The sequence below is a fragment of the Triturus cristatus genome, chromosome 11 (assembly GCF_964204655.1).
Source record: "Triturus cristatus chromosome 11, aTriCri1.1, whole genome shotgun sequence".
Lineage (NCBI taxonomy): Eukaryota > Metazoa > Chordata > Amphibia > Caudata > Salamandridae > Triturus > Triturus cristatus.
The window spans coordinates 185844254-185872092 of NC_140594.1; the positions used below are offsets into that span (position 1 = coordinate 185844254).

The 27839-nt window shown below is 52.5% G+C and overlaps 1 protein-coding gene across 2 annotated transcripts in view; it reads right to left on the reverse strand.

The window, feature by feature from the left end:
- The window catches only part of HECTD4 (HECT domain E3 ubiquitin protein ligase 4), a 2430065-nt gene that overhangs the window by 190405 nt on the left and 2211821 nt on the right, over positions 1-27839 (reverse strand). For both annotated transcript variants that reach the window (XM_085634374.1, XM_085634373.1), the window contains one exon: positions 6940-7161. In XM_085634374.1, the coding sequence (XP_085490500.1) occupies positions 6940-7161 (222 nt within the window). The remainder of the gene's footprint in view (positions 1-6939; positions 7162-27839) is intronic.

Consider the following 27839-nt stretch of genomic DNA (forward strand, 5'->3'; position numbering starts at 1 on the left):
CCATTGACTTCGATGACCCCACCATCACCAAGGACAAATACTCAGACGGCGTCCCACTCACCTGCTTCGGGCCTAGAGGGAGATGGAGTTCCAATCACTAGGTGTAAGGAATCATAATATTCCCTCATCTGAGCCATCGACGCATCTGCTCCGGGAAAAACGGAGAGACGTGGTGCAGAATCGCGTACGGCTTCCTCAACCGTTGTGCGAGAGGAGCCAAGGGAGACAGAGTCTCCACGCGGTGAAGTCTGAAAATGCCACAACTTCAACCTCCTAGATTGACCCTGCAAATGTTCTTCCCGGGACGACGAAGACAGAGGCTGGGAAGCCTCAGAGATCGTGATTTGCGCACCGCCATCAACTTTAAACACCGCTCCTTCAACGACTTTGGTTTTATTTTCTGGCAGGAACCACACTCCTCGGCGTTGTGATGTGTTCACATAGGCACCACAAACAAATTTTATGCGGGTCCGTAATCGACATATGTTAACGACACGGCCCACAAGGTTTGAAACCTGTCGACATTTGACAAAGGGACACTGTTCCACCGACACGAGGTGTCGAAGTAGGTTGAGAAAATCGACCTGAGGAACCGCTTCTCTGGATCCTTGTCACAGCACGGAAAAGAAGAAACTGATGTCCGTGCACCGGAGGGGACTTATATGACTCCAGTGATGTCATGACCGGAGTCTACGTCATCGCAGAGCCGTAAGATGTCATCTCCCGCCGCACAGAGGGACTGCTGAAAAAATTTCCGGATCCAGACTAGCGCCTGGGGAGAATTCAAAAGTTAAGGAATCTGTGGCTAGATGTCTCTATCAGATATGTTATGTTATATTATCTTAGCGTAAAAACTGCATCTGTTGCCCAAAGACCGTCCTGGCGCTAAAGATAAAAATGTTTAACAGACACCTTTCCGCTACTTATCACTTGAAAAGCATGGTCTTGGGAGCTTTCCTGAAGGGGAGATAAAAGGCTGTCTACTTCAAAGAATGGTGAAGGGCATTCAAATATTTAGCTGCTAGATAACCAAAAGCACAGCCACCAGAAGGAGACTTGTTAATCTTGGGGAGTGTAAGGCTATGGTCTTGAGATGACCGAAGCAGATGGCAAGAGTGATATCTCTGGAACTGCAGGTCTAGTTTCTCGGACGCCCATTAAACCATCAATGCAATGAAGACACTTTCTTCTGTCGGTGGTCCACGTGGCAAGTGAAGCTCGGCTTCAGGAGACTATCTAGCCAGCTGGCCTTTTGCAGGTCTAGATAAAGTGCATTATCAGTGAGGTGGAGCAATGTACCTTTTTCCTCATCATGTTCTGATTCTTGAGGGGAAATATGTGCCTCCTGCACTGGGTCAGAATTAGACCAAAGAAAGAGAATGGAGTCTTTGCTGGTAGAGGTATTGAGGCAAAGACCTCGGATTAGAGTCCGGCTGTATAACAACCGGCTGTACTCTTAATTTCTTAGCGCCACATCAGACTTGATTTGGTTCGACATTGGCACCAGGTCGGCTATCAGTGCTGGTGGAGTACGAATCACACTGCGGTGAGAAAAGGCACAGACCGTGGCGCCAGCATGCAAATCTGACCCAGATTTGGTTCGGACACAGTAACAGGTCATAAGGGGTCAGATTGTGTCAGGTGCAGATCCTCCAGTGGTATTCACACTGGAGATCCTTGAGATTCTTTGGAGCCTGAAAGCATGCAAGAGGGGACAGGAATCACACCATAAATCCTGCAGCATGATCTCTGTGAAGGACACTTTATGCTTTGGAGTCGATGTCTACTCACGGAAACTCATGCATGCCTGGTCAACTGTGGAATCGGTACGGACTTTGTAAAGGCGCCAATTTTTGAGTTGACGTCCTTGCACCTCCTTGTGGCATTTCGAGTGGCTGGATGGGGTAGAGTCCCACTTCGACTTTTCATGCTTTTGTGCTTGGACTTAAATTTTCACATACCCGAAGATTTAGATTTTTTGCAAGAACGGTCTTGTGACCAGGAGCGTTACCTTGAGCAGGAGCTGGACCTATGCTTTAAAAGCAACCACTTCTTGTGTTTGGTGACAGAGTTTCACCTCCTGGCCCTCAAATCATCTTTGGGTGCATGAGGGCACACTTGTCCCATAACGAAGTTGTGACCAGTGCCCAGGTACCAAAAACATACCTCGTGCAGGACCATGACTGACGTACAAGTTACTTACCTTCGGTAAGGATGTATTTGGTAGAGATGATTCTAGCCGCAGATTCCTTAACGTAGAATTATTCCCAGGCTTGAGACTGGACCCGGAAAACTTTCTTGGCCAGCATCTCTGCGCGCCGGGGGGCGGCACCTCGTGAGTCCGCCCTACGTCCTCCGTGGGCGTGATGTCAGCGAGGTCACATAAGCCCCACCCCGGCGTGCTGACGTCAGTTTGCTTCGGAGAACTTTTCAGCGCCACAATGCGGAGCCATCACAACAAAACTGAGGAGAGCATGGGAACAGTGTGCAAAAAAACCAGAGAAACAAAGAGAGAGAGAGAGACAAAAGGTGAGGAACAGCACCAGGCGGCACTGAGGCGCCAGGAGGCTACAACAGGAAAGCCAAAACAGGAAGAGAGCAGACCACCTCTGAGGAACAACTGTGTAAGCCAGGTGGTAGCACCAGGCAGCACAAAAGTACCAGAAGACCACATCAGTAAAGTCACAGTAGGGAGAGTGGAAAGCACCCCTGCGCGGAACCACCGTGCCAGCCAAGGCGAGAGCCGGGCTGGAGGCACAAGCATTGGAAAATGCTGTAAGAGAGAGAGAGAGACTGCCACCATAGACCACACAGCAAAGGGCCACAAGCCCGGAACAGAGGGGCAACAGCAATCCACCCCAGACTACACAGTCAAGGAGGGCCAGAGCCTCTGAAAAGAGCAGGAGGCCAAGGACAGGCAAAAGAACCCCCAGCGTAGAAGACTGCAAGGGGATCAGAAATTGTAACAACAAAGGGAAAAGAGTAAAAGCAGGCTCCTACCCTGGAGAGAACCCAGCTGGAGGGAAGTCCGACTGGCAGAAAACGAAAAGGACCCCCACAGAAGACAAGCCACCCAGAGGGGGGCTAGTGCAGAAAACCAAGTTGAGGGTCCTTGCAGAACGGGGAGGAAGGGTGGGTCGTGAAGGAATCTGCGGCTAGAATCGGCTCTACCAGATACATCGTTACCGAAGGTAAGTAACTTGTACATCTGATAGAGACTACTAGCCACAGATTCCTTAACGTAGAATAGATACCCTAGCCATTCCCAGACGGGAGGAGGGCCTGCGAGAGAGCCTCCCCACCAGGAGAGACACGGGCCCCAGCAGGGGACATGGCACAAGAAGGAAAGGGCCAGTATATCCAAGCCCAACCAAGAGAAAGAGAGCACCCAACACCCCGCAGGGGCATACAGTGCCCCAAAAGCCTCAAGGAACGCAAGGGCCACCTCGAACCCAGTGAGAAGAGGTAGAACCAAAGGCAGGGCCCACCAGAAGAAACACAGGCATAGTGATAGAAAAGAGCTGAATACACATCGGCCGCAAGCAGCGGGCAAGGCCGGAATAGCGCCACTGCCAACAGCACAGGCGGAAGCACCAACGCAACCAGAGGCAGGGGCGCAAGGAAACACATCAAGATCACAACGGAGGAGAAGAACAAGCAGGCCTGCACTGGCATGCACCGCCAGTAACAGGCAACACCACGGACAGCGCACCCCGGACAAGGCAGACGCCAGCCGAAGGCAGAGGCCAGGGAGGGCCAAGACACACACTGACCGACGAAGAAGTGGAGGAACTGGCAGAAAAGAAAAAGAGACGGAGGACGGACTAAGCCTGCCACCAGAACACAGAGGCCAAGGAAAGCCATACTCTCTGGAGCATCAGACCGAGGACCAAGCCAAAACACAAGACAAAAATGCAGAACCGCTACAACCCAATGCCGCAGACAGCAGGCCAGACCGGCCAAGCGACGTAGCGACAAGGGGAAGGACGGATCTAGCGCAAGCTGCTCCAATACAATTGGCAAGAAGATCGCACCTGCGACATACCGTGACGCCACGGAGAGCAAGGAACCCGGAAAGGGTGACCACTCCTCCCCAGCACAGGACAGAGCTAAGTACCCCACATAGGGTAGGTAACGTCCCAAGAACCATGGGAACACCTCTTAGGAAAGAATTTTTCGCAGCAGGGGACAAAACAGAAATACGGCTTACCAAGCAGCCAGTAAAGAAGGCACAGAAGGCCTAATCTCATGGCCTACCATGCTTACCAACAGCCAAAACCACAAGTCAACAAAGTGCCGGACCAGCAGCCAACAGCACCAAGGGCCCAACAAAAGGACCCCAAGGGCATAGGAACCATAGAGAACACACAACCCTGGCTACCTGTTACAAGGCCCCAGGAAAAACAACGGAGAACACCTCCCAAAACACAGACCGACAGTCAGGTCACTGAGGGGGAGGAGGAGGAGGAGGACGAAGCCCCGCAAGAAACCTCTGACTGGCAGAATGCACAGGGATGAGGAACAACAGAGTGCCATCAAAGGAAAGGTCAACCAGCCGTTCTCTAACGTTCTCAGAGAAAATACTATCCCGTAGCCAGGCATGGCGATGAAGGGCCACCGAAGTAACCATGGTACGACCAAGTACCTCCGAAACGTCCAGAGCCGAGCAAAGAATAAACCCGCCAGCTCCCGGCCATCCAACACATGGTGCCGCAGATCAACGCAGGCACCCTCCTGAGAAGCAGAAGACGTAAGGGACTCCGCTGAATCCCACAAGCAAGAAGTGGCCCTGGCCAACATACAAAGAGTGTTAAGGGCCTGCAAAGCAGCAATGGAGGAGGCGGAGAGGTTGTGCCCCCAGGAATCTAACCACCAAGAGGTTGTGCCCCCAGGAATATAACCACCGGGTCTCCCGTGACGGGGGAGACAACACCGATGGCAAGGAGGGAAAGGCAGTCTGTAAAAGAGGGCCCCTGGTAGAAGGGTTGAGGGAAAGACAGACAGGATCATGCGGAGCAGGATGGTGGCGGTGCAGAAGAGGCTGGGGCACCGGGTCCCCCGTGGCAGGACGCCCCCAGGCGTCAGGTCAATGTCGACCGGCGCCGAAGTGGACGCTGGAACGACCTCTGCTACAACACGCGGCGCAGGAGACCGAGGAGGGGTCGGAGCCGGGGCGACTAAGGAGCGGCGCCGAAAAGGCATCGACTCGACCTCCGATGAGACAGCCGCCTGCGTGGAGGGACGAGTGGGGCCCGGGGACACGCCCCGACCCCTAGTCGGCCCCTGCGGCACCACCAGGGCCAGCAGCCGCCGGCACCTGAGCAGCATCACCTCGGCCTCAGACAAGGCCGCCGCCTGCCCAGAAGACCGAGGTGGACTCGAGGACACGCCCGAGCCCCGGCAACCTCCTGCGACACCACAGGGACCCCCGCGGGGTTTGCGGCGATGCAGAGGCGCGCTGGTCTGAAGGAGAGAACCCTGAAGGGCCGCACCCCGACAGCACCACATCCTCCGAACCTGTCGGAGCCGGAGACGCCGGCGACTTCGCAGGAGTCCCCGCATGCGGCAAGAGATCTGCAGACGTCCCAGGAAGAGAAGGAGAAGGTCCCCGCACGCGGCAAGAGATCTGCAGACGTCCCAGGAAGAGAAGGAGAAGAGCCAAAGAGGCCTGCAAGGCCGCCGCATAGGCCTCCATCTGGGCTCTGGTCGCCCCGTGCCGGGGAACGGCGGATAGGGTGGCGACGCGCGGGGCTGCACCACCCGCGGAGAACCAACGCCCCCAACAGGCCGGGGACCGGGCCTCGGGGACACACTGCAACACTTACCAACAGGTGAGCGACGCCCTTGCGGCCTGGGAGAAGGACGATGTCGGAGACGGAAGTGGCAGGTCTTGAAGCCGTCCGTGGGGGACAGATGGACCTGGACAAGCGTGCTGAAAGGAGTTTCAACCGGCGCTCCCGCCGGGACTTCAGCTTCATTTGTTGACATGCCTCACAATCTGTAGAGTCGTGGTGCTCCCCCAAACACCACATGCAGATGGGGTGAGGATCCATCGCCGACATCTGGCGCGCGCAAGACGAGCACGTCTTGAAGCTCGAATGCATTCGCACACTGTTCTCAAAGCGGAAAAAAAAGGAGGCCTGAAACAGGCCAGGAACACAATCCGGAACCGCGTTGAAAACTGACATCAGCGCGCCGGGGTGGGGCTTATGTGACCTCGCTGACATCACGCCCGCGGAGGACGTCGGGCGGAGTCACGGGGTACCGCCCCCCCAGCGTGCAGAGATGCTGGGCAAGAAAGTTTTCCGGGTCCAGTCTCACCCCTGGGGATAATTCTACGTTAAGGAATCTGCAGCTAGTAGTCTCTAGCAGATATCTGTTTCTTGCAGTCTCAACATAACTTCATGTCTGTCGCTTTAAGGACGGACAGCGTTACTTAGAATACTGTTGAACGTTTTGAAAATGTAAGAACACTGGCAAAGTTGGGAGCAGAGCTCTAGATCCGTATCACAAGACATGGAAAGAAAGAAACTTCTGTACTGATACACAGTCGCAGTGGAGCAGTAAATGACCACATACTGGGTCGTGGGAGCACTGCTAAGGAAAATCTCTGAATCAAGTCTAGAGTCAAAGGGTGTGATTAATCTACATTTAGAAATATCCATCACAGTAAACATTACATAGTGACATTTGATTGGACGAATCTGTCTCTAAGACATTTTCAGTGGAAATCGCACACCGGTAGTGCATTTTTACACTGTCCTATGTGAGACAAGCATTTAGATATTTGCACATATGAGAATATTCATAGAAGAATAAAAAGTAAAACTTTATAACAGACACCACCATGTTAGTCAGTGATGCTAAGCTAAAAGGTCAGCATGTGTACAATGTATGGTGGATACATAAATAAGCGGTAGATTAAGTTAAAGAAATTACATTTTCAAATTTTTTGATGTAGTTATACGTGAGTACATCAGCTTCCAGAAGATCAGCATCAGGATCGAGCGGCTCGCCTACAATCATCTTCCAGAATGAGGACAGCAGGTCCAGAGGTAGCGGAAGATCTGCGCGGATTGCAATACCCAACAGCTGCCCAAAGAAATGCAGTAGCTGCTCTTCTGCATACGTGATGGGGCTAGGAGTCAAAATGTATTTTCCCTTAAAAATTTAAAACAAGAAAAACATGATAAATGTAGAGCTAAAGGGAGGCTATAAATCAGTACGAATATATTCTATCTAGTTATCATTCAATAAACAATTCCACTGACACTGGTTAAAGATTAACACAAACCGCTAGGTTCTATGTACCACAGTCACAGGTTGTTTTGAAAGAGAAAGAATAAGGTTATTTAACATATGACCCAAAGCAGAATAATAACATTTTCATTTAAGGTCTGCTTTGGTGTTCACGCCATAAAAAATGACATCACAAAACTGTTAAAACTAAACATCAAGAGACAAAGGGCCCAAATAATAGAGGTTCAGTCGAAAAGCAGCCGTGTATTTATATTTGCACAATTACTGTTTTACGATTCAACCTGACTTTTGAGCTGCGAATGAGTGCTAATCAGGTGCAGCAGAAATCCGCCATTAGGAAGAAGACTCAAAAAGTCCTGCGTCTTTATTATTTGTAGGAGAGGATGTGTTTTATGGCTCATTGCAAAGGCTGAAAAGCCAAGGGTGGAGGCCTTCGAGACACACCAGTTCACTAACCCTTAACTGGTATTCCCTGAATTACAACATTTTCACTGGAAAGCAGTCCCTGTTCCATAAAAGGGCTATACAATGAAAAGAAAAATTGTTCTATTTACCCAATCCTGTAGCACTAAAAATCATCAACAATAAGCATTCTAGAATGATGCTTTGATTCAGGATGTCTGCTGAGGTTATTGCTATAACATTCATCAGATGGCAAAAAGAGACAGGATCTGCTTTCAAAAATGAAAGTTGGCATTCAGATAATGTAGTGATCCTCTAGGCAAGTGCCTCTCCCTCCCTGATGCCCGTTGTGGACATTCACAAAGTGGGCGCTATCTGCTCCTTCCGATGCGGGCATTGACAAAGTGGAAGCTGTCTGTTTCAGATAGGTTCCCCTTTGCTAATGGAGACTACCTACTTTGAAACTTCCGATTTGCGTCAAAGGTTTGTGACTGCAATTAGGGTACCAAAACATTGATATATACATTTGCAACCTGTAATAAGAAGTGAAATGGTCCTTCACGTCACTTCGCCATGTGATTCACAATCCAACACAAAGGGCATTTTTTGCAAGTCTGAAACTTATTTTTAACTCTAATGAACCATGCAAACCCTCCCTAATATGTTTGCTTTCCTGAGATAGGGAGCTTCCGGAACTGTCAATAATTGGGTTGTTTCCTACTGAGGGGTGAACAATGATATTAAATAGATAACAAGTGGAAAGCCTAAGAGTTTGACAAAAAACATTAACTGTACCTGGTGTTCTAACACCCTCCCCAGCCACTCTTGGCAGTATCCCAAATACAAAAAGTACCTGGAGCCAAGTCACCATCACCCATTTCCTTTCCCAGCAAGTATTATGACCGCACAACTCAAATGTTATAAGCTGATGAACAAGTTACTTACCTTCGGTAACGATATACCTGTAAGAAACATTATTAGTGATAGATTCCTTACCTTAGAATTACCCCCAGGCGTCAGACTGGATCCGGAAAGTTTTCGTCAGCAGTACCCCTGCACATCGGAAGGTGGCGTTGTGCGGCTCCGCGTCCGTCGTTGGTGGCGTGGTCGCGGAGATGACGTCGCGGCAGCTATTTAGACGCCGCCCTCGCGCGCGGACATCAGTTCTGTATACGACTTTCCGCGCCAGGGATGCAGAGCCTAGCAAGATACTGACCATTGGTGCCTTGAAACTAGGGCCCTGAAAGGGATGACCTTAACCCTAGAAATCAGTTCGCAGAATGGGGAGGATGGGTGGGGCGATAAGGAATCTATCACTACTAATGTTTCTTACAGATATATCGTTACCGAAGGTAAGTAACTTGTTCATCTGAAAGAAACACATAGTGATAGATTCCTTACCTTGGAATAGATACCCCAGCAATACCAACCCAGGTGGTGGGTCTGCGAACCAAAATCACACCAGGAAGTCTCAGAGACCAGAACGGCCAGAGACGCTCTCCGGACTTGGCTGTCCAGGCAGTAATGCTTAGTGAAAGTGTGCAGCGAGGCCCACGTAGCTGCCTGACAGATGTATTGTAAGGGGACACCACGTCCCAATGCCGTAGTGGCAGCCGTCACCCTGGTAGAATGGGCGCGCAGCCCCAACGGAGGTTCCTTTTTAGCCAAAGAGTAACAGGCTTTAATACACAAGACGACCCACCGAGAGATAGTTTGCTTGTGTATGGCTGGACCTTTCTTGGTGCCAATGTAGCCAACAAAGAGCTGGTCATCCACCCGGAACTGTGGTGTGCGATTGAGGTAAAATGAGAGCGCACGTTTTGGGTCCAGACGGTGGAGCCTCTCTTCCTCTCTAGAAGGAGGCGGAAAGAAGGTGGGCAAAGTGAAGGTCTGCCCGATGTGAAAAGCAGTGACAACTTTTGGCAGAAAAGATGGACGGGTTCCGAGCACAACCTTGTCCGAATGGACAGACAGAAAAGGAGGTTTACAAGAAAGAGCCTGGAGCTCACTCACTCGCCTAGCAGAGGTGAGGGTAAACAGGAAAGCTGTCTTCAGAGTCAAGAAATGTAGAGGACAGTTGTGAAGAGGCTCAAAGGGAGCACACATCAAGTATGTAAGAACCAGATTCAAGTCCCACTGGGGCATCACAAAAGGAATAGGAGGGAAAAGGTGAGTAATGCCTTTGAGGGATCTATTTACAACGGGGACTTGAAGAGAGAGGGCTGATCAGGGAGCCTGAGAAAGGCCGAAATAGCAGAAAGGTAGCCCTTGATAGTGCCCAGAGCAGAGCCCTGCTGGGCCAACGAAAGAAGGAACAGTAAGACTTCAGAAAGAAGGGCAGAAAGGGGATCCATAGCCTTTGCTATTCCACCTGCTGTTCCACCTGCAGGCGTATACCAACTTAGTGGAGTGCCGCCTGGCCGCCAGAGTAACATTACAAACTTCAGGAGGCAAGTCAAAAGAAATCAACTGCCGCCGCTCAATCTCCACGCAAGGAGGTGGAGACTGGACAGATTCAGGTAGAGGACCATCCCCTGCTGCTGTGACAGAAGATCCTCCCGAAGAGGCAGTCGGATCGGGGGATCGATGGTCATACTGAGTAGCTCAGGATACCATACTCTTCGAGCCCAGTCCAGGGCCACAAGAATGACTTTAGCCCGGTTGCGCCTGATCTTCAGCACTCTGGGCAGAAGTGGTATTGGCGGAAAGGCGTACACAACAGAAAGGAACTCCACTCGCGACGAAAAGCATCGAGCGAGTGCAGCCTTGGAAATTCCAACGCGCAGAACTGCAGACATTGCGCATTCTCTTCGGTGGAGAACAGATCTAACCAAGGCTCTCCCCACTGTCGAAAGAGACCTTGCGCCACGTTGGAATGAAGACGCCATTCGTGATCCATCATGCACCTGTGGTTGAGTTGGTCCGCCCTGGCGTTCAGTGAACCTGCCAGGTGTTGAACCACCAGGGAAATGCCCCGGTGTTCCAGACATGTCCAGAGGCGCAGAGCCTCCTGACACAGGGTCCACGATCCCACCCCGCCCTGTTTGTTGCAGTACCACATGGCGGTGGTGTTGTCTGTGAACACCTGCACTACTCTCTCCTTGACATAGGGAAGGAACGCCTTCAGTTCAAGCCGGATCTCCCAAAGCTCCAGAAGGTTGATATGGAGCCGGGACTCTGCCCGAGACCAGATGCCCCTAATCTCCGCCTCTTCCATGTGACCGCCCCATCCCAGGAGGGACGCACCCGTCACCACTGTGTGCTCCAGTTGGGGAAGGGAGAGCGATCTGCCATTGACCCAATGCCGGTTTGTGAGCCAACACTGCAACTGTCTTGCAGTGCCCTCCGAAATCTGGACGGACTCGGAAAGGTTCCCCTGATGCTGCGCCCACTAGAACTTCAGGTCCCACTGCAGAGCCCACATATGCCATCTGGCATGATCGACCAGCAGGATGCAGGAGGCCATGAGGCCCAGCGGCCTCAGGGTCAGCCTGACCGAAACCCAGGATAGAGGCCGAAAGATCGGAATCAGAGCCTGAATATCCTGGACTCGCCGTTCGAGAGGATAGACCCGAAAGAGCGTCGTATTCCGAACCGCTCCGATGAAGAGGAGCTTCTGAGAGGGAATCAGGTGCAACTTCAGCACATTGATGGAGAACCCCAGCAAATGCAGGAGGTCGGCCGTAGTCTGGAGGTGGGAGACGACTGCCCGGGGCGATCCCGCCTTCAACAGCCAGTCGCTGAGATAGGGGAAGACTGGAATCCCTGATCTGCGCAGATGAGCTGCGACCACAGCCATCACTTTTGTGAACACCCGAGGGGCGCTGGTGAGGCCAAAGGGGAGCACGGTAAACTAAAAGTGCATGTGGCAACCGTAAACCGCAGGTAACTCATGTGGGCCGGCAGGACGGGAATATGGAAATATGCGTCCTGCAGATCCAACGCTACCATCCAGTCTCCAGAGTCGAGGGCAGACAAGACCTGAGCCAGAGTTAACATCTTGAACTTCTCCTTCCAGAGAAAACGATTGACGTTCCGGAGGTACGGGCAGCAGAAAGTAGTGGGAATAACAACCACGACCTACTTCTGGTGCAGGAACGCGCTTGATGGCCCCCTTGGCCAAGAAGGCCACAACATCCTGTTGAAGAAGTGCCAAGTGATCCCCTGACATGCGGTGGTACTGGGGTGGCATGGCTGTAGGGGTAGTCTAGAAGGGGAGGGAGTAGCCCCTTCGGACTATTTGTAAAACCCACCTGTCCGTAGTGATGGTGCGCCAGTGGAGGAGGTGATGGTGAATCCTGTGGCCCACTGGCGCTTGATGGGCCTGAAAAACCGGACTAGGAAGGTTTAGAGGCAGTGGTGGCAAGGGTGGAGGTGGACTGACCCGCCCACTGGTCCCCTGACCTGCCTCCCACGCCCGCGGACTGCTGCTGCTGCGGCCTGTGGCTCTGGAGCGAACATGTTGGGGAGCCCCTTCTGTGGTCACAAAAGGAGCAAAAAGCAGAAGGCGGAGGAGGGCGAGTGGCCGAAAGGCCAAAGGACTTGGCCGTAGCCAGCGAGTCCTTAAAACGCTCCAGCACACTATCTGCCTTGTTGCCAAAAAGGCGAATGCCATCAAAGGGAAAGTCCATCAGGGTGTTCTGGACACTCCCCCCCCCCCCTCCCCCCGAGAAGCCAGTAGACCTCAGCCAGGCGTGGCGGCGGAGCGCCACTGTCGTGGAAATCGCCCTGCTGAGCGAGTCAGCAGTGTCGAGGCCACATCAGACTGTGAACTTTGCCGCATCTCTCCCTTCAGCAATAACTTTGGAGAGCACTGTCTGGGCATCCTCCGGACACTGAAGCAGCACCTACGCCACCGTATCCCACGCAGAGTGGGAATAATGGCCCAAGAGGCATGTGGTGTTAACAGACCGCAGCCCTGAACTGGCGGAAGAGAAAATCTTTTTCCCAAACTGTTCTAGTCTCTTGGATTCCCTATTCGGAGGGGCGGTAGGGAAGGCGCTTTGGGACGTAGAGGCTTGGACAACCAAGCTCTCAGGGGTGGGGTATTGGGAGAGAAAGTGGGGGTCGCCCGGGCAGGGCAATGGCTTCGGGCCACGTTCCTATACACAGGAGCCCCTGTGTTGGGCCTGGACCAGGTGCCCAAAAGAACATCTTAAAGTGCATCATTAAAGGGCAGCAGTGGCTCCGCAGAGGTTGACGCCGGCTGAAGCACTTCTGTCAGAAGGTTAGTCCCGACGGCCACTGTAGAGAGTTCGAGGTGGAGAGCCTCGGCCACCCTACGCAACACCACTGCATAACTTGCCCCCTCCTCCGTAGCCACGGTAGGAGGAGTTAGCATGCCAAGGTCAGGAGAGGTGACAAGACCGCTGGCATCCCCCAAATCCTCAACCCAGTCCGGAACAAACTCACTGTGCTGTGAGAGGGTCCTCAGAACCCCTCCCAGTCCTTCCCTTCCACCAAAGGCTGTGAAACAGGACAAAAATGCGGAGGCTGGTGGACATAGGGGTAAAAACACCCCATCGGCGTCTAAATCGGCGTCGAGCGGTGCCGTTAGGCGCCGTGTCCACTTCAGGGCTGAAACCAGGGACGACATCGTCCGGGGGCACAGGCGACGTCGGAGGTGGTGCCTGGGGTCGGTGGAGGTGTCACGAGGTCAACCGGCGTCGACCGAGATCCAGGCCTGGATCCTTGGGGGCCCTGCGGTGCCGGGGCTGAAACAGACAGCCATGCCGGAGCCGGGGCTGCCGACAGTACAGGGCGAGGACCCCCAGTTGGGCCCGAAGGCACGCCAGCAGTGCCCGGCGGCCCAAAGATGCGGGCCAAGGCTGTCAGAAATTCCTGCGGCTGGGCCGGAGTCGTCGACGGACCCGGGAAGGGCAGGTAGGCCGACGGCGACACGGTAGGCTCCGCCGGAGCTGCGGGGGAGGCACCACCCGCACCCTCAGCACAGGAAGTCGGTAAGCGATGGCGCTTCTTCGACTTCTTGTGATGCTTCGCCTTACCTGACCCCGAGTGCGAAGACTTCGATCCCGAAGAACGATGGTGATGGCTCCGCGACCGGTCCCTCGACCTCCCACGGGACCGGGACCTTGAGCGGCACGGAGCCGAATGCCGGACTTCAAGTAACTTTCGGGACCGCTCCCGCAAAGTCTTCGGCGCAATGGTCCTGCAATCGGGGCACGACTTGGGGTCGTGGTTGCGCCCCAGGCAGTAGAGACACAAGCGGTGCATGTCCGTCACTGACATCGTTCGATGACAATCCCCGCAGGACTTGAAACCGGGCATCCATACGGCACCAGGAGTCGATCGAGAAAGAAGAGAAAAAATGCCTCGAAAAACTCAGTCAAATATTGACTCGGGGTACCGCTCTCTCCGGATCGGAGATTGCTGGCGCGGAAAAAGAAAGAACTGACGTCAGCGCGCGAGGGCGGCGTCTAAGTAGCTGCTGCGACGTCATATCGGCGACCACGACGCCAACGACGGAGGCGGAGCCGCACGACGCTACCTTCCGACGCACAGGGGTACTGCTGACGAAAACTTTCCAGATCCAGTCTGACGCCTGGGGGTAATTCTAAGGTAAGGAATCTATCACTATGTGTTTCTTTCAGATACATCGTTGAACAAGTTACTTACCTTCGGTAACGATGTATCTGTAAGAAACATTAGTTAGTTAGATTCCTCACCTTAGAATATCCCCAGGCGTCAGACTGGATCCGGAAGATTTTTCGTCAGCAATACCCCTTTGCGCGTCGCTAGGCGTCGTCTGCGGCTCCGCGTCCGTCGTCGGCGTCGTGCGCCGGAATGACGTAGTCGGAGTACTTAGACGCCGCCCTCGCGCGCTGACGTCAGTTCTTGTACATAGCTTTCCGCGCCAGGAACGCAGAGCCATGCAAAGACCGACACTGGTGCCAAAAATAAAATCTAGGGGCCTGAAAAGGATAACCTTCACCCTAGATGTCAGTTCGCAGAACGGGGAGGATAGGTGGGTCGGTGAGGAATCTAACTAACTAATGTTTCTTACAGATACATCGTTACCGAAGGTAAGTAACTTGTTCATCTGAAAGAAACATGTTAGTTAGATTCCTCACCTTAGAATAGATACCCAATTAATACCATCCCCGGTGGTGGGTCTGCGAACCAAGATCACACCAGAAAGTCCTGGAGGACAGAACGGCCAGAGAAGCCATCCCTCCGGACTTGGCTGTCAAGGCAATAATGCCTGGCAAACGTGTGTAGCGAAGCCCACGTCGCCGCCTGACAGATGTCCTGCAAAGGGACACCCCGTCCCAAAGCAGTAGTAGCCGCTGTGGCCCGAGTAGAATGGGCGCGCAGCCCAACAGGAGGGTCCTTTTTTGCCATGGAATAACAAATTTTGATGCACAAAACGACCCACCGAGAGATGGTCCGTTTGTGCACAGCTTTCCCCTTCTTAGCACCCACGTATCCAATGAAAAGTTGGTCGTCCACCCGGAACTGCTTTGTGCGGTTCAGATAAAAGGAGAGCGCACATTTTGGGTCCAGACGGTGGAGCCTCTCTTCCTCTTTGGAAGGATGCGGAGGCGGAAAGAAGGTGGGCAAGGTGACAGACTGCCCAAGATGAAATGGAGTCACCACTTTCGGAAGAAAGGAGGGACGAGGCCGAAGGACAACCTTGTCCGGATGAACAGAGAGAAAAGGAGGCTTTGAAGATAAAGCCTGGAGCTCACTCACCCGTCTAGCCGAGGTGATGGCTACCAGAAAAGCAGTCTTAAGCGTCAGCAGACGAAGAGGACAATTATGAAGAGGCTCAAAGGGAGCGCACATTAGAAATGTGAGAACAAGATTCAAGTCCCACTGAGGCATTACAAAAGGGACAGGAGGGAACGTGTGAGTAATGCCCTTTAGAAAGTGCGTAACTACAGGGGACTTGAAAAGAGAAGGCTGATCAGGAAGCCGCAAGAAGGCAGAGATGGCAGCAAGATAACCTTTCAGGGTGCCCAGGGCAGAGCCCTGCCGGGCCAAAGAAAGAAGAAACAGTAGAACCTCAGAAAGAGGAGCGGAAAGGGGATCCACAGCCTTTGCTGTGCACCATGCCACAAATTTGTTCCACCAGCAGGCGTATACCGTCTTTGTGGAGGGACGCCTGGCTGCCAGAATGATATCACAGACTTCAGGAGGCAAGTCAAATGGCATCAACTGCCGCCGCTCAATCTCCACGCATGGAGGTGGAGGCTGGACAGGTTCGGGTGGAGGACCGTCCCCTGCTGCTGCGACAGAAGATCCTCCCGAAGGGGCAGACGTATCGGAGGATCTGTCAACATACTGAGTAGCTCGGGATACCAGTACCTTCGTGCCCAATCTGGAGCCACCAAGATGACTTGGGCCCGGTCGTGCCTGATCTTCTTCAGCACTCTGGGCAGAAGTGGTATAGGCGGAAAGGCGTACAACAGACCGCAACTCTACTCGTGACGAAAAGCGTCGCCGAGCGAGTGCCGCCTTGGAAATTCCAACGCGCAGAACTGCTGACATTGCGCGTTCTCTTCGGTGGCGAATAGATCTAACCAAGGCTCTCCCCACTGCTGAAAGAGACCTTGCGCCACTTCGGAGTTCAGACGCCATTCGTGATCCATCATGCACCGGCGGCTGAGTTCGTCTGCTCTGGCGTTCAGAGAGCCCGCCAGATGTTGAACCACTAGGGTGACGCCCTGGTGTTCCAGCCACGTCCAGAGGCGCAGAGCCTCCTGACAAAGGGTCCACGACCACACCCCGCGCTGTTTGTTGCAATACCACATGGCGGTGGTGTTGTCCATGAACACCTGCACGACACTTCCCCTGACAGAGGGAAGGAAGGCTTTCAGTGCAAGTCGGATCGCTCTCAGCTCCAACAAGTTGATGTGGAGACGAGACTCCGCCGGAGACCAGAGGCCTCTGATCTCCACCTCTCCCATATGGCCACCCCATCCCAGGAGGGACGCATCCGTCACTACGACATGCTCCGGTTGGGGAAGGGAGAGGCTCTTGCCCTTGACCCAATCGCGGTCCGTGAGCCACCACTGCAACTGCTGTGCAGTGCCCTCCGAGATCAAGACATGGTCGGACGGGTTGCCGTGATGCTGGGCCCACTGAAACTTCAGGTCCCACTGCAGAGCCCGCATGCGCCGCCTGGCGTGATGCACTAGTAGGATGCAGGAGGCCATCAGCCCCAGAAGCCGCAACACTAGCCTGACCGAAACCCAGGATAGAGGCTGAAAGATGGGAATCAGGGCCTGAATATCCCGGACCCGCTGTTCCGGCGGATAGACCCGGAACTGCGCCGAATCGAGAACCGCTCCGATGAAGAGGAGCTTCTGAGAGAGACTCAGGTGTTACTTCGGCACGTTGATGGAAAATCCCAGCAAATGCAGGAGATCCGCCGTAGTCTGGAGTTGGGAGACGACTGTCTGGGGCGAGCCTGCCTTCAACAACCAGTCGTTGAGATAGGGGAAGACTGGAACCCCTGATCTGCGCAGATGAGCTGCGACCACCGCCATCACTTTCGTGAACACCCGAGGGGCACTGGTGAGGCCGAAAGGGAGCACGGTAAACTGAAAGTGCTCTTGGCCCACCGTGAACCGCAGGTAACGCCGGTGGGCCGGCAGGACGGGGATGTGGAAATATGCGTCCTGCAAGTCCAACGCTACCATCCAGTCTCCAGGGTCTAGGGCAGCTAGAACCTGAGCCAAAGTTAACATCTTGAACCTTTCCTTCCGGAGGAAGGCATTGACGTTCCGGAGGTCCAAGATAGGGCGTAGGCCCCCTTTGCCCTTCTTGGGAACCAGAAAGTAGTGGGAATAACAACCACGACCTACTTCTGGGCTCGGAACGCGCTCGACGGCCCCCTTGGCCAAGAGGGCCGAAACTTTCTCGTGGAGAAGATTCAAATGATCCCCCGAGATACGGTGGTGCTGCGGTGGCATGGCTGGAGGGGTCGTCTCGAAGGGGAGGGAGTAGCCCCTTCGGACGATTTGCAGCACCCACCTGTCCGATGTGATGGACCGCCAGTGGAGCAGGTGATGGCGAACTCTGCCGCCCACTGGCGTGGAATTGGCCTGAAAGCTCGGACTAGGAAGGCTTTGAGGCGGATGCTGCCGGGGTGGATGTGGGCTGACCGCGTCATCCTCCAGAACCACCTCAGCGGAAACCACGTCCGCGACCGCGCGCAGGTTGGTTCTGCGGCTGGTGGATAGGCGTACGTGAGGAGGCACCCTTCCTTGGCCACGAAAGGGGCGAAAGGCGGAAGTTTGCGACCGCGGGGCCGAGAGGCCCAAGGACTTGGCCGTAGCCCGGGAGTCCTTAAAGCGATTCAGCGCACTGTCCGCTTTCTCGCCGAAAAGGCGAGTGCCATCAAAGGGCATGTCCATGAGGGTGCTCTGGACATCGCCCGAAAAGGACGTGGACCGCAGCCAGGCGTGACGTCTAAGCGCCACTGAGGTAGAAATCGCCCTACCCAGTGAGTCCGTAGTGTCAAGCCCACATCGGATAGCATGTCGCGCTGCATCCCTCCCATCGGCCAGAGCCTGGGTAAGTCGTGTCTGGACCTCCTCCGGACACAGGGGCAGCACGTCCTCCACCGTATCCCACAGAGAGTGAGAAAAACGGTCCAAGAGACAGGCGGTGTTCAAAGACCGCAGGCCCAAACTAAGGGAGGAGAACAGCTTTTTGCCGAACTGTTCCAGTCTCTTGGAATCCCGGTCCGGCGGAGCGGTCGGGAAGGAGGATTGGGAGGTAGAGGCCTGGATAACCAGGCTCTCGGGGGTAGGGTGTTGGGACAGAAAACTGGGGTCGCCCGGAGCAGGGCGGTGGCGCCTGGCGACGTTCCTGTCCACAGGAGGAACTGTGGAGGGCTTGGACCAGGTGCCCTGCAGAACGTCAGTGAGGGCCTCATTGAATGGCAGCAGAGGCTCAGTGGAGCTTGCTGCAGACTGAAGCACCTCAGTGAGGACGTTAGTCCTCACAGCCACGGCAGGTAGCTCGAGCCCAAGGGCTGCGGCCGCCTTGCGCAGCACCACAGAGAAAGCAGCACCCTCCTCCGAAGCCACAGTCGGAGGAGAGATGAATCCAGTGTCTGGAGAGGTATCCAGACCACTGGCCTCCCCCAGTTCATCTGCCCAGTCCTGTGACAGTTGAGCCTGAACGGCCACAGGATCCTCGGATCCCTCCCATTCGCCCCCATCATCCGATTCCTGGTATGCAGGAGGAAGGATCGGAGCCGGGCGATAGACATAATGTGTCTCCAGCGGCGCCGAACGCGGCGTCCATCGACGCCGTAACGGTGCCGGGCCCGGAGCGGGGCTGAACTGGGGCTCAACGCCGAGCGGAGTCGGAGGTGGTACCGGTGTCGACGCCGGCGGAGGAGGCGTGACGAGGTCGACCGCCGTCGGCGGGGACTCGGGAACGGGTCCCTCGGGCGCTTGCGGAGTCGAGGCCGGAGCCGTCGACGGCGCCGGAGCCGCCGGCAGGCAAGGTTGCCCAGTCGGGTCTGCGGGGCCCGAAGGCGCGCCAGCGAGCGTCGACGGCGGAGCCAGGTTCCTCATGGCCGAGAGGAAGGCACTGACTTCCGCCGGCGTCGCGTCAGTCCCAGGGACCGGCGGGTATGGGGACTTGCGCGGCGCCTGTGGCACCGCTGGAGCCGCGGGGGTGGAACCACCTTGACCCTCGGCCGAGTCGCGCGACCGGCGAGGGGAGTCCGAAGAGCGGTGTCGCCTCTTGGACTTCTTGGAGTGCTTCGACTTACCCGAAGACTTGGAGCCAGACGAGCGATGATGACGTCGGCTGCGGCTCCGCGACCGATCCTTGGACCTCCTCCTGGACCGGGATCGAGAGGGGCGCGGAGCCGAGTGGCAAAGCTCGAGAAACTTACGGGACCACTCCCGTCTAGCCTTCGAGGTCAGGGCCTTGCAGTCCGAACACGACTCCGCGTCGTGGTCGAGGCCCAAGCAGTAAAGGCACCGGCGGTGATGGTCCGTAACCGACATCAAGCAGTTGCAGTCAGCACAGGCATTAAAACCAGGCATCCTACCGGCACCGGAGTCGAGACAAGATCAAAAAGGATCGAAAAAAGTTAGTCAAAAAGTGACTAAAGGGGTAGCTCTCCCGGATCTGCGCTTACTGGCGCGGAAAAAAGAAGAACTGACGTCAGCGCGCGAGGGCGGCGTCTAAGTACTCCGACTACGTCATTCCGGCGCACAACGCCGATGACGGACGCGGAGCCGCAGACGACGCCTAGCGACGCGCAAGGGGTATTGCTGACGAAAAATCTTCCGGATCCAGTCTGACGCCTGGGGATATTCTAAGGTGAGGAATCTAACTAACGTGTTTCTTTCAGATTATTTATTACATGTGATTCTCATTACATGTAATCACAACTTGACTGTAATATGGAAATTAGAAGCAGGTTTTTAACTGGAATTTTAGGATTACATGCATTATATCCTGATAATGTACTGTGGGGGTACTTTATCGTATACGTTATGAGCTATGTAAAGTGCCTTCGGCTGTAACCATGTATAAATGGTCTACGATTCATCAACTATAAATCCTTTGTTTCCTAGAACAAGTTATTTACCTTCGGTAACGCTTTTTCTGGTGGATACAGTATCTGCCTGTGGATTCCTCACCTTGTGAATATCCCCTGTGCCAGCAACATTCGGAAACTTTTGTAGCTCTCCACGCCGACGAGAACGACGTCACAGATGCACGGCTCCGCTGACGTCACTGGAACCATAAGAGGACCTCAGCGGCGTGATGACGTCAGTTCCGCACTTCCGGACGGACCGACAACAAAATATATACAGTATACACAGTACATAATATACAAACAAACGCACACAGTGTGAAGTCAATGCAGGAAAGCAAAAGAAATAACACACTTCCTTTGACAGCAATAGACAAATCTTGTCACCTCATCACTATTGTAGGTATACAAGGTTGGACAACAGGGAGGCAGGTGGGTCAGTGAGGAATCCACAGGCAGATACTGTATCCACCAGAAAAAGCATAACCAAAGGTAAGTAACTTGTTCTTCTGATGGATACATCTGCCAGTGGATTCCTCAACTTTTTGAAAAGATTCCCACAGCAGTCCCACTCCCGGAGGAGTGTGTCCACCCTTCTATACCAAAAAGTCCTGAAGGACGGAATGAGCAAAGTGGCCGTCCCTCCTCACCTCGGAATCTAAGCAGTAATGCTTCGCGAAAGTGTGGAGGGAGGCCCAAGTTGCCGCCCTACAAATGTCCTCCACAGGAACACCTCTAGATAAGGCAGATGTAGAAGACTTTGCCCTGGTAGAATGAGCCCTTATACCCTCTGGGGGTTCCTTACCGGCCGAAGAGTAACATATCTTGATGCACAAGATAATCCATCTGGAAAGGGTGCGCTTGTGCACCACTCTGCCTTTCCTGCGGCCAACAAAGCCCACGAAGAGCTGGTCATCCACTCGATAGTCTTTAGTCCTATCGAGGTAAAAGCTCACCGCCCTCTTAGGGTCCAAGCGGTGAAGCCGCTCCTCCTCCTTGGAAGGGTGAGGGGGAGGATAGAAGGTAGGAAGGGTAATGGACTGCCCCAGATGGAAAGGAGTTACCACCTTAGGCAGAAAAGCAGCCCTGGTCCTGAGTGCCATTCTTTCAGCATGAATGGTCAAGAAAGGGGGTTTCGAACTCAGAGCTTGAAGCTCACTTACCCTCCTTGCCGAGGTAATGGAAATGAAAAAAACTGTTTTGAAAGACAACAGCCTCAAGGGACACTTATGCAAGGGCTCAAAGGGAGAACCCATCAAGTAAGTAAAGACAAGATTTAGGTCCCATTGAGGCACAATAAATGGAGTGGGCAGAAATTTGTTCGTCAGGCCCTTAATGAACCGTAATACAATGGGTGACTTAAACAAGGATGGCTGATACGGCAAACAAAGGAAAGCGACAAAGCCGATAAATAACCCTTCACAGTAGCTACAGCAAAACCTTGCTGAGCAAGAGAGAGAGCAAACTGAAGGATGTTGGATAAACAAGCCCTCAAAGGGTCAATAGACTTCTCTCCGCACCAAAGGACAAATTTGGACCACCTATAGGAATAGATAGACTTGGTGGAATGACGTCTGGCAGACAAAATTACGTCTACCACATCAGGCGGGAGAGAAAAATAATTCAGGTTGCCCCGTTCAATCTCCAGACATGAAGGTGTAAGCTCTGGAGGTGGGGGTGTAGTACCTGCCTGTGAGAAGTTGGCCTGATATATGATGTCACTAGTTCTAGTGTACACCTTGTATCAGTCCAAACAACCCTTATAGTGCTAAGACGCCACGCTTGGCTGAAAAATACTGGCTTTTCTGGGAATGTCCTGGCCTGCCTTATGGACATGCCCTTCGATGGGTCTCACATCTAGTTTGCCCTCATTGTGAGAAGTTGGCCTGATATATGATGTCACTATTTCTAGTGTACACCTTGTATCAGTCCAAACAACCCTTATGGTGATTGGTTGTAAAGTCAACCTTATAGACCAGCTATCCTAGTGGTAGCATGGACAAGAGCAGTCTTAGGCTAAACTCTGTATGGCATGTGAAGCCAGCTGTTATACCACTTGCAACCACTTGAATACCAAATGAAAGGACACCACAACAGATATATTATAAAAATAGAATGTATTTATTCTAGTCAAAATACCCTCAGCACTCTTTATGAGATTCGAGGTAAGTACAACACAGTCTTATTTAAGCATACATAAGTCACACAGGTAAGTAATACAGTTAGGCCCTAGGGGCCACGCAAACCATATACTAAGTAAGTGGTATAAGAACCACTGTCACGAACACAGGTTAGGCCTAGGCCATCGCTGGGGCTACACTATCCTATCAGTTGCTAGGCAGTGGGAAGCCCACGGGATTCAGGTGCAGAGTGGAAACACTCACGCGTAATGCGTTAAAGTCGATAGAAATAGTCATATTTAGAAATTAAGAGTTTTAGGACACTTCGGAAGGAACTAGGAGTTAGAGACTTGGAAACTAGACACTAGGATAGTCAATACCCTTGTGAGCACCGGAGTACTCAAGTTACCTAGCCCACGGGCTGCGGGTGCATAGGTGTGAACTTGCGTCGGGTTTTGTCGTTGACTCCTATGGATGCCTGAAGAAAAGATGCTGACAGGCAGTCAGTGAAGAGTGTCCGGTGGATTCCAAGGATGGAATCAAGAAGGAGGATACCTGCAAACAGAGGGGACAGAGTCTAGGTCACCAGCCAGGAGCCGGGAAGGAACCAGGAAGGAACCAGGCAATGTCGTGAAGATGCAGGTGAAGAGGTGAAGCTTGTCGCAGCAGCCACGGGTACCAGGAGACGTCGAGGACGACCAGAACCAGGAGACGAGCTGTCCCACGAGGGCTCTTGCTGTTGGCGGCGTCGATGTCGAGTTGGGACACAACAAGCCTTGGCAAGCGTAACCCACGCAGAATGAAGGATTCGCTTCTGTTGCAGACCAGGAAGGCTTGAGGTGCTTCTCTTTCACAGGGAAGCAAGGGCCAGTCTGGAGGAGCCAAACCAGCGGTGAAAAGTCAAGGGTTCGTCGTCGCAGAGGTTACTAGCCAACGGGCAAGCAACCGGACAGACGCGTCGAGCAGGAAAATGCAGAAGGGCCCCACGCAGAACTCGTGGAGTGTGGAGGGCTGATCTTCGGTGAAGATGGTGCTCGGGGTTGGGGCTTCTCAATTCCCAGAGCACAACTTCGAGGATGCCTCAGAAGCTGCGCTGGAAGCAAGTAGCCAATTTTCCCAGGTAGCCAGTCCCACATCTCTCGTTGCCTCCACGGATCTCAGCTTTGCTGTGGATGTGGATCAGGGTCGGAGAAGTCTGGAAGTCAAGGCGCTGGTCGGGCTCTGCAGTCGGTTCCTCGTAGAACTTTAGGCAAAGCAAACGGCAGGTCGCTTGATGGTGCCTGTTTGCACAGGGTGGCCACTCCTTGGCCACAAGGGAGATTCTTCAGTCCTCTTCCGTAGTCGAATGTCGAAGATCCAGAGTTTCTGTTCAAGTTTCAGTTATCAGGATAATCCAAAGTCCTAGGGACTCAGCTCCCACTCTTATACTAATCTGGGGGGCTGGGTTACCTGCTAGGTCCCTCCTATGGGTGGGACCAGGGATGGGGGTGGTTACACCCCCTTCCCTTTGTCCAGTTTCGCGCCAGGACTGTGGCTGGAGTGCCCCAGCACCGGTTTGAACCGGACTATGCATGGGACACCTTGTGTGCCCCAGGCAGTGTCTCGTTTCATTCATCCCTCCCTGCCCCAATACACTAAGGCCTGTCTAGGGTGGTGCTAGCACTTCCCAAGGCAGGAAACCTATTGTCCAAGCCTCCCTCGCTGGAAGGACTCCCAGCAGCAGGAGGTCAGACTCGTGTCTGTGGCAGCAGCATCCATTTTGTGATGCTGGGACTCTGGTTAACTTTAACCGGGTAGTAGGTCTTCAACATGTCTTCTCCCTCTAGAAGGGAGGAATACTATCCTCATCGCCAGAAATGGGGTGGGGGTAGTATTCCAAAGTGTTAGACACCTTACACGACATGTTTTGATAAAGCCAAACCATAGTTACCATAACCGCAAGGATTATAAGGCACTTTAAGAGTATATGGTAGGCGATATCATAGAACAGCTATAAGGACATGGTTCCGAAAGCTGCAGACAGGCTCAGCTCATGCTAGAGCACCATCTCACATGTTACCAAGCACTCTGCCTTCAGGATTGTTAAGGCCTGCCATAGGAGTGACTGATAGGTTACCCATGTGTCTATATATAAGGTAGGTATAGGAATACTACACCTAAGCAAGGGGTGATTACACGACCTTGCCCCAGCTGAGTGATCAGCCAGTTGTGTCATAATGAAAGGCCAGCCAGGGGTGGCATAATACATGCTGCAGCCCCTGGTAGGCCTAGGGTACACCTATGCCCTGGGTACCTAAGCTACACTGTACAGGGCCCTAGAAGGTGATCCTTACCAATTGGGTTATGTACCTAAAGTACATAGTATGAATTTAGAGAGAGAACAGCTGGGCTGAGGGTCTGATTAGCAGGCCCACAGCCACATCTAAGTCGAAAACCAGTGAAGCAAAAGCAAAAAGTGGGGGTGAACATAGAAAGCAGACCCTACTCTCCTACACAACCCCCCCCCCCCCCAAACTTAGGGACATTAAACTAACCTTGACCAGTTGAGTCTTAATGTTCTAAGTGAAAATATCTGGAGAGTCCATCTGCATTGGCATGGTCAGTCCCAGGTCTATGTTCCACTGTGAAGTCCATCCCCTGTAGGGAAATGGACCACCTAAGAAGTTTGGGATTTTCACCCTTCATCTGATTTAGCCACAAGAGGGGCTTATGGTCTGTCTGAATCTTGAAGTGAGTGCCAAACAGGTATGGCCTCAGCTTCTTCAGGGCCCAAACCACAGCAAAGGCCTCCCTCTCAATAGCTGACCAACGTTTCTCTCCAGGGGTCAGCCTTCTACTAATAAAAGCAATGGGCTGGTCTTGACCATCTATATTCAGTTGTGAAAGAACAGCTCCCACACCCAACTCAGAAGCATCTGTCTGGACAATGAACTCTTTGGAGTAGTCTGGACTTTTCAGAATAGGTGCAGTGCACATGGCCTGCTTCAGGTCATCAATGCCTTCTGACAGCTTACTGTCCACTGAACTTTCTTTGGCATATTCTTAGAGGTCAAGTCATTAAGTGGTGTCACAATGGACCCATAGTTCTTAACAAACTTTCTGTAGTACCCAGTCAGGCCCAAGAAAGCTCTGACCTGAGTCTGGGTAATTGGAGGAGTCCAGTTCTTTATGGTCTGGATCTTGCTCTCCAGTGGTTGAACCTGACCCCCACCTACTAGGTGGCCCAGGTACACAACCTTGCTCTGCCCTATCTGGCACTTAGTGGCCTTGATAGTGAGGCCTGCCTTTTGCAGGGCCTCTAAAATATTCCTCAGGTGGACCAGGTGATCCCCCCAGGTGGAGCTAAAGACAGCAATATCATCAAGATAAGCTGCACAGTAGTCATCCAGACCTGTAAGGACTTGATTCACCAACCTTTGGAAAGTGGCAGGTGCATTCTTCAAGCCAAAGGGCATTACCACAAATTGATAATGTCCTCATGGGTTGAGAAAGCAGTTTTGGCCTTTGCATTCTCAGCTAGTCTGATTTGCCAGTAGCCTGTTGTCAGGTCAAATGTACTCAAAAACTTGGCAGCTGCCAATCTGTCAATGAGCTCATCTGCCCTAGGTATTGGGTGGGCATCTGTCCTAGTGACAGCATTAAGACCTCTGTAATCCACGCAAAACCTCATCTCTCTCTTACCATCTTGGGTGTGAGGTTTTGGCACAAGAACTACAGGACTAGCCCAAGGGCTCTCTGAAGGTTCAATGACTCCCAGCTCCAACATCTTTTGTACCTCAATCTTTATGCAGTCCCTGACATGGTCAGGTTGCCTGTAGATTTTACTCTTCACAGGCAGACTGTCACCAGTGTCCACCTCATGGGTGCACCAGTTTGTCTGACTTGGGGTCAGAGAGAACATATGTCTGTAGGCCTGTAGAACTTGTCTGCAGTCCTGTTGCTGATGGTCAGTGAGGCTGTCAGAAAAGACCACACCATCAACTGAACCATCATCAGGGTTCTGAGTCAGCAGGTCTGGGAGAGGGTCACTCTCTTCCTCCTGCCCCTCATCTGTAGCCATGAGTAAGCCCATGTCTGCCCTGTCAACATATGCCTTTAACCTGTTGACATGAAGCACCCTGTGGGGGCTTCTGGGAGTCCCAAGGTCCACCAAGTAGGTGACTTCTCCCTTCTGTTCAACAATAGTGTGGGGTCCAGACCATTTGTCCTGGAGTGCTGCTGGGGCCACTGGCTCCAACACCCACACTTTCTGTCCTGGCTGGTACACAGTCAGCACAGCCTTTTGGTCATGCCAAGCTTTTTGGAGTTCTTGGCTCACCTCAAGGTTTTTAGAAGCCTTCTTCATATACTCAGCCATCCTGGAGCGGAGGCCAAGTACATAATCCACTATGTCCAGTTTGGGTTGTCTGAGAGGTCTCTCCCATCCTTCCCTTACTAGACACAGGGGTCCCCTTACAGGATGCCCAAACAAAGCTCAAAAGGGCTGTAGCCAACCCCCTTTTGTGGGACCTCTCTGTAAGCAAACAGAAGGCAGGGTAAAAGGATGTCCCATCTTCGCCTAATATTCAAAATAACAAGAGCAACCCTTATGTCCTTGTGAACCGGGTAGGTACTGAGTACAAGACAAAATTCATAAGGAACTCATTTGTAAACAATAATTAATAATATGTGACTCAATAATGTCACTCTGAATTAATCACAACCTCATATGACTTTTCTTTACAAAAACCATATCAAATCAATTGTAAATCAATCTTCATAATAAGCCCACACACAAAGCCTATTTCCTTTTTATTCAACCTAACCTCAGCCGAGGTAGGTATTATTTTATTCTAAAGGTCATTAATATCATAGACTTTTCATCAAAAATACATTTATGCGAATTACAGATATATACAATTCATATTTACAGTGACATGTGACCCCAAGTGAAAAACCATAACCTATTGTAAATACTTGTGTATGACAAAAGTGAAAAACAAGGGAAAAAGGTTATTGGAAATTATATAAGGACAGACTCGTTATTATTTGTAATTGTTTGGTCAAAAAACTGTCTCTTTATATGTATTGTCGACGACGTTTCGACCCACTGTAGGTACCGGGTCTCTTCAGGACTGTATTTTCTGGGGACTAAACAAATTAAACTATGCGTTAGTAATCTTACTGATATAACGATTAATAAAGGAATTGGGCTTTTTAGGAGCACGGACGGTCGCTTACCAATAATTGCGCACTTATGTCCATGTAGGATCCAGTATGTGGCGGCGATGGATAAGTATCTCCTAACCTATAATCAAAGGTACAATGTTTGAGTACAACCGCTATATTAATGCGTGAGAGTGCTCACCCCAGTGATAAGAAGAGTTGAACTTACTCTAATTCACTGTTTCACTCCGTGTGGCTCAAAGATTCAATCATAGTCTTCCATTATTAATTCATAGAGAATGATATCTCTAAACGCGGTGATTTCTGCAACTGGTATGCAAGAATTAGCACATTATTATGTGCATCAACCAATACAT